At 56.1% G+C, this 6,402-nt stretch overlaps 1 protein-coding gene across 10 annotated transcripts in view; it reads right to left on the reverse strand.

The window, feature by feature from the left end:
* Positions 1 to 6,402, reverse strand: part of EGFL7 (EGF like domain multiple 7) — a 17,435-nt gene that overhangs the window by 10,772 nt on the left and 261 nt on the right. For 2 of the 10 annotated variants that reach the window (XM_042052262.1, XM_042052265.1), the window contains exon 2: positions 1,946 to 2,014. In XM_042052262.1, the coding sequence (XP_041908196.1) occupies positions 1,946 to 2,014 (69 nt within the window). Of the gene's footprint in view, positions 1 to 107; positions 212 to 1,364; positions 1,816 to 1,945; positions 2,015 to 2,098; positions 2,243 to 3,887; positions 3,977 to 5,166; positions 5,468 to 6,402 lie in introns of those variants that run through there. The other 8 variants (XM_042052261.1, XM_042052266.1, XM_042052260.1 and 5 more) reach the window with 8 other exon arrangements.

Consider the following 6,402-nt stretch of genomic DNA (forward strand, 5'->3'; position numbering starts at 1 on the left):
GAGCCCCGCTCCGCCGGCAGCCCCGTCCCCCGCCCCTGCCCGCCGGGGGATGCGGCCGGGCCCCCTCCGGCCGTGCCGAGCCCCGGGCGGCGCCCGCCGGGACTCACCGGTGGCGGTGGCGGAGCCGCGGAGTCGCCGCCGCGCCGCGGCCCCCCGCGCATTTCCTCCCCCGGCCCGAGCCGGTCCCTCCGCCCCGGCCCAATGAGCTCCCGGCGGGGAGGAAAGCGGAGCCTCCCGGCCGGGGGGAAGCGCCGGGGCCCGGGGATCTCCGCCTGCCCCCGCTCCGCCGGCCCCCGCCGGCCGCCACCTGCCCCCGGCTCCCCGGGAGGCGTGCGGGGACAGGGCAGCACCGCCGGAGGGACCGGGTCCCGCGGGGGAGTCATGCGGGGACAGGGCAGGACCCCCGAAAAGCCCAGCCCGGGGTGAGGGGACACGCTGGTGTTGTGTCCCAAATGTCGCTGCCGCACCGCCCCTGATGGAGACAGGAGTGCGGGAGACCCCCGCCCTGGGTGGATCTGCAGCCTTACCTGGTGACCCCCCGGCAGGATGAGCCCCCAGCCCCACAGCCCGGCCCCACGTGCCCCACGCTGCGAGGACACGCGGCCCCCCAATGGCCCAGCCCGCCTGGGTGGGCAGCGGATTAACAGCGAGAGATGCCGGCACAGCCCCGGCCCCTCGCCCAGGGGTGTTCAGACTCCCCGGGGGATGGTCCATCACCAGCGCAGTGGCCAGGGCAATTTAATTCTCTTTACTAAAAAATTACTGCCCAAATCCGCACTCCCCACCACGAGCACGGAGGAGTTTAGGGGGAGACATCACCTCTCCCTAGGTTAGAGACCTGCTCCAGCCCCTCCCGCCGTGCCCCGTTAATCCCCCTGAGCTCATTGCAACAGCCGAGTCCTGCAGGAGCCGGTGCTGAACCGCCAGGTTTTCAGCCAGCCCTAAAGGATGCTTAGGGAATTCCTTGGAAGGCCCCCCAGCTGCGGAGACCCCGAGAGACTCCCCGGGGTGACACGCAGGGCTCAGCTCCGGCTGCCCAACACCTGCCCCGGGACAGCTCAGGCAGCCTGATCCCAGCTGCCTACAGGCTTCTCCTTTTAAACGCCCAGTTATTTATCAAAGCAGCTCGGTTTGTGCCAAATTGCCACTTGTTTTGTCTACATTTTTGTCTGAAAAATTAGAGCACAGAGGGTTATTGTTTTTCCAATGACTTAGGCGCCTGCCCATGCACAGAACCATTCTTAAAGATAGCAGGGATCTGATGTGCAAATGAATGGCAGGATACAGCCCCCTGGGAATATTTGTTCCCATTAAGCTCTGTAAATTTTTTGGAAATCATGTAAGCATTTAAAGGAAATATTTACCAGTTCAACAATAATGGCTCCAAAAGAACAACTGAGATCACTGGCCCATCTCCTCTATTTCCTCAGGGATATGCTGGGGCTGCTGATGGAACTGGAGCTGTCTCGGGCCGTGCTGCACCCTCTGGGGAAGCTGTTGGGTGCTTGGGGCTCTCAGATGTAAAAGGAGCTTCAGTGGGATCCTCCTTGAGAAGGGAATGAGGGGAATCCTCTCTGGGAAGTGCTGGTGGAGACAGAGATCCGTCCCAACAACAAGGAAAGGCTTGCTGGCGCTGGTGGAAGTGCAGCTCCTTGTTACACAGCATCTCACACGGGTTTGTTCACCCTCTGGACCCATCCTACCTCTGGGGAATGACTTCAGCTCCCTTAACTTCATCAGCACAGGCAACTTCTCCCCAGAGCCTTGGAGGCACAGTAATTATCTCGTTATGCAGAGAGTGTCACCGGGTTTTTTCTGGTGTACGGGGGAGATGAACAGAGCCTGAATTATTGTCTAATAATTGCAAAATGCATGTGGAAGCCAAAGCTTCTCTGGGTGGCCATACTGAAAGCACAGGATCTCATTTTGCAGCAGAGACACTCACCTCATCCGCGGTGCTCCATCAGGTGTCCTGGGCAGGGATCCTTTCCTTGAGGAGCATCTTGGTTTCTTTCTGTGAGGACAGAAGAAGCCCAGTGTCACACTCCCTTTGTCAGGCAGGCAGAGAGCAGTGACCCAGCCCTTGCCCACGATGGACCTGGTGTTCCCTGGACACTCCCAAAGATCCCCGCAGAGCGGGGTGGAGGATGAGAGCAGGGTGGTGGCCGCAGAGTCCCTGTGGCTCTGGCACTGCGCTCACACCGCTGGTGTGCCAGAGAGGCACAGACACTGTCACACCCGTGGCAGGGCATGAGGAAATCCATCCCCATCCCACACTGGGTGTTTCAGGAGCATCCTATGGCCCTGATCCTCCCTCACCTTGCTGTGATCCCAGTGGGAACCCAGGCAGACCCACGGTGCCTTTGCACCTTTTAGGGCTGAGCAAGTCGGGGGACGAGCAGGGGCTGAGCTGCTGAAGGGATTTGCTGGACAGGATCTATCCCCTCCAGTAGTTTTGCCAGTGCTCAAGGCTGGGATCTTCCAAGAACCCAGGAGAACAGGATGCACCTGGCACACTCTCCCAGGTGTAAATGAGCTCACCTCCCTGACTTGTGGTCCCATCTGCTGTTCCCCAACACTCTATTTTACCGTCACACTGCGTTTTACCATTTACCCTCATTTAAGGACAAACATCCCTCACTGCCCAGGAAACCTTTGCATGAATCCCTGGGATTCCAAGCGTGAATTTGATGGTGAGGAAGAGGATGGACCCATCCTTCAGCTCCTCACAGGACACCACCACCCAGCACAGGACCAAGCACGCTCCTTCCAGGGACTCCACTGGAGCCTCCTCAGCCATAGGCAGCTCCTTCCAAAGCGCACTGAGCATTTTAAAATTCTGCCGGTATTTTAACTGCAAAATGTTTCCTTTCCAGTTCCATTTATTGGGTCAAATCTTTGCTCAAGCAAGTGCCCGTGTCAGCTGCTAAAGAACTGCATACAGCCCATTAAAAGAGCATTTAATCCTCCGCTCTCAGGGAGGGTTCTGTGTCTTCTGTGCTAATATTCATTATGCTGGGAGGGAAATCCCCCAGGACAAGGCCTGGCAAAGTTCCCTTGGAAGCAGAGGAGTTATGCCAGTTCAGAGTGGGGGAAGATCAGATCTGTTGGCGCTGTTAATGTCGCTGTGATGAGCTCCTGACAAAGGCAGCAGGGGATTTTGGCTCCTGCCTGCACGGCCGCCTGAATTCAAAGTCCTCCCTTGCCCGATGTTTTACATTTTTCCCCCACAGCTTTCTCCTCTGCACACCAGAAGTGTACTCCCACGACATCCAATATTAATGCTTGTCTCCAGGCCAGCAGAGAAACGTTTCTGCCCAACCTCCCTCTTAGATTTAACAATGTCAAAACCTCCTTGTCTCCCAGTGGTTTTACCACCAGCGTGAGCTGGGAGGGACGGTGAGTGCTGGCCTGGAGCAAGGCTCAGGCTGAGCACCAGGCTGGCTGTGCAGGTGAGATTTTCACCCACCTCCCTATTTCCTAGAGCCTGCCAAGCCAACTGCACCTGCCCAGGCATCCAAAATCCCCCTGAGAGCATCCATGGTGGATTGAGGGCTGGAGCTGAGGGCTGGAAGTACTTCCCTGTTTGATGAGAGAACTTGGAGGGTGTGAGGTATCTGGGGCTGGGGTGGGGGGCATGAAAAGGAAAGATTAACAGAGGAGAATTAATAAATCAGCACTAAAGTCCCACATGAGGAGCCTACTCTGAAGAGAGCAGCACTTCCAGCCCCCTCACAGAAAACAGGACGTGCCCAGGCACACGAGCGCTCCCCAAACCGGGGCTGGAGGTGCTGGAGTGGCAGATGGATGGGGACACAGGCAGGACAGTGACACACATACAGATGCAAAACTTTTCAGCTCCCCACAAGCCGTGGCTGACCCCATACCTGCGGCGCACAATGGGCTCTCGCTGGTCTCCGCGGGGGTCTGGCACAGAACTGGAAGCACTTGCTAAAGCAAGAGGGAATTTTTGGTGCTTCTCAACCAAAAAAAAAAAGAAAAAAAGAAAAAAAAGAAAAAGGAAAAAAGAAAAAAAGAGGAATGGCTTTTGCTGTTCTAGGACAAATTCTTCCTCCAGGCTTTTCATGAGGCTGTTTGTAAACTTTACCCTTCAGTTTCAGCTTTGGAGCAGCCCCTGTTCTGCAGAGCTCTGTGAGGAAAATGACCTCCCCCTATTCTACTCTGGCCCATATTGTTCTCAGCTGCGTCAGCTGCACACCAGTTATCTCAGTAGAAATCTAGAGGAGTCCACTGATGGCAGTGGGATAAAACCAGGTCAAACCAAGAAAAGGACTTGACCCATAACTCTTGCTCTGCTGTCACCAGTGGCTCAGGACTCTGCGTATTAAAACCGAGACCTGAGCCCCACAAAGTGATTTTTTTTTGGCCTGAGTAAGGACTTCACAAGCATTAATTGTCTCAGGACCGGTGTGTTGTGACTTCAGGTGCCCATGGGGACAGCCAGCAGTGGAGCTGGAGCTGTGCAAAAGCAAATGCAGGAACAGGGCACCATCCCATAGCCAGCTTTATTTTGCCTTACACGCACACTTGAATTTTTATTTACATGTAGAGGAGGCAGCAATGGCTACAGTGTAAAAACGGGGAAATGATTCATCCCACCTAGGAATAAACTGAATTTTGTGGCTTTCTGTGAAATTTCCCTGCCAAAACATTTGCAGTGGTCCCCCATCCCACTTTCCCAGTGGGAAATGTGGGTGGGAAGTGTGGTGGGATAGCTGGGAGCTGTGGGACGGCTCAGCCCCTTCCCCATTCCAGGGAACAGCTCAGCAGAGAGCCTTTCACACAAGGAATTTTTTCTCTGATTATCTTCCTCTTCCAGGAGAAAATCTCCAGCTCCAGGAACCTGCCCTAGGTTGTGGGCAGGACGGGGATCCGGGGGCTCACTTTGGGAGAGAGGAAAGAACAGTTCTGATCCCCCCCCTTCTCCTTGCAGAGACACTTTTGTTTCCCTGTCTGGTCTGGGACCTCTTCCCCGGTGTTTCTCCCAGCCCTCCTGCTGCTGCTGGGACTGTGGGGCGGGCTCGTTTACCCCAATTTGTTGCAGTTTGTAAATCTGCCTACCCCGGGCCAGCCCCATCTGCAGCAGCAGAGCCTGGGAAAGGGCTCAGATGAGCCTCCGGACCAGATTCAATTTCGCTTCCTTACCTCCAGGGAAACTTGGGAGAGCTGGTAGTGGAACGGCAGAGAGGGGGGGAGTAGCTCCATCGGCAGATCACAGGGAAGAACAGTGAGAATCTGCCGGGGCAGATCCGTGTTTTCCACTGCTGCCCAGAGGTGGATTTTTGAGGATGCTCCAGCTCCAGCCACAACGGCCTTCCACAGGCTCCCAAGCACTGCCAGACCTTCCCAATCCAGCTTGAAATTAATTTAATCACTGACAAAGCCTTGTTGTTTCTTTCTGTATTTGAGCCTCTGCTCAGTGAGTTGATTCCATAAATGTTGCACCCTGGGAAAAAATGTGCTGCATTATTTCCACTGAGAGCCCTTCACTGGCGTGGTTCTGCTCCATATTCCTGCACAGCCAGACAGTGCCTGGGCATCCCAGCTATTCCTTTATCCCAAAACACCCTGGAAAGCCTCCTGCCTACGCTGTGCAACATCACAGATCAGGACAGCAAGACCCACAGGAAAACTGCATGAAAATCACCCAGCTCCGTGGTTATAAATCTGGGAGGCTCTGCTGAGCTCCTGATGTGCCCACCCAGCCCGACCCAGGCTTGGCTGGCAGTCAGGGCAAGCCTTGGTGGGACAGCCAGGACAGTCCCTGCCCACATCCCTGTCCTGCCCCATATCCCACCCGGGGCTGGGGATGAGTTGGGCAGCGCAGTGAGGAGAGCAGAGGGCTGGGAGAACAGGGGGGAGGATGGGGATGTCTCAGAGGTATCCAGAGAAGAGGCAGAGGGAAAAGGGAGGGAGTTACAGAAAGAAAAGAGATTAGCTAAGAATTTCCAGCTATCTCACAGGAATTCGTGCAAGTGTTTACAGCCTCTGCATGCACAGGAGGTAAAATTTACCCGCTGGCTTCTCCTCCCCGCGAAAACAGCCCGAGTGCCAGTGGGGTGACTTAAAAATAACAGCGCTGGAGGCCGGGCTCTGCTCAGAGCAAAGCCGAGCTGGAGACTCAGCTCAGCACGTGGCTGGCAGCGGATCCAGCCTCGCCGGGAGCAGGTGGAGGCTGCCTCACACACCCCTGCGTGCTCCAAGGGATGCTTTACACCCCTGTTCACTCCGTGCTGGCTGTTCGACCGTCCCCAAGGCTCCCACCAGCACGAGGGAGGGGCAAAACCCACTCAGAGCTCGCAAGGATGCGCTTCTAATGCCCGCAGTGCCAGCTTCCCATCCCATCCCATCCCATCCCATCCCATCCCATCCCATCCCATC

This window comes from Corvus kubaryi, unplaced genomic scaffold, assembly GCF_017639235.1.
Source record: "Corvus kubaryi isolate FWS band 111438036 unplaced genomic scaffold, C.kubaryi_AGA036_p1.0 78, whole genome shotgun sequence".
Lineage (NCBI taxonomy): Eukaryota > Metazoa > Chordata > Aves > Passeriformes > Corvidae > Corvus > Corvus kubaryi.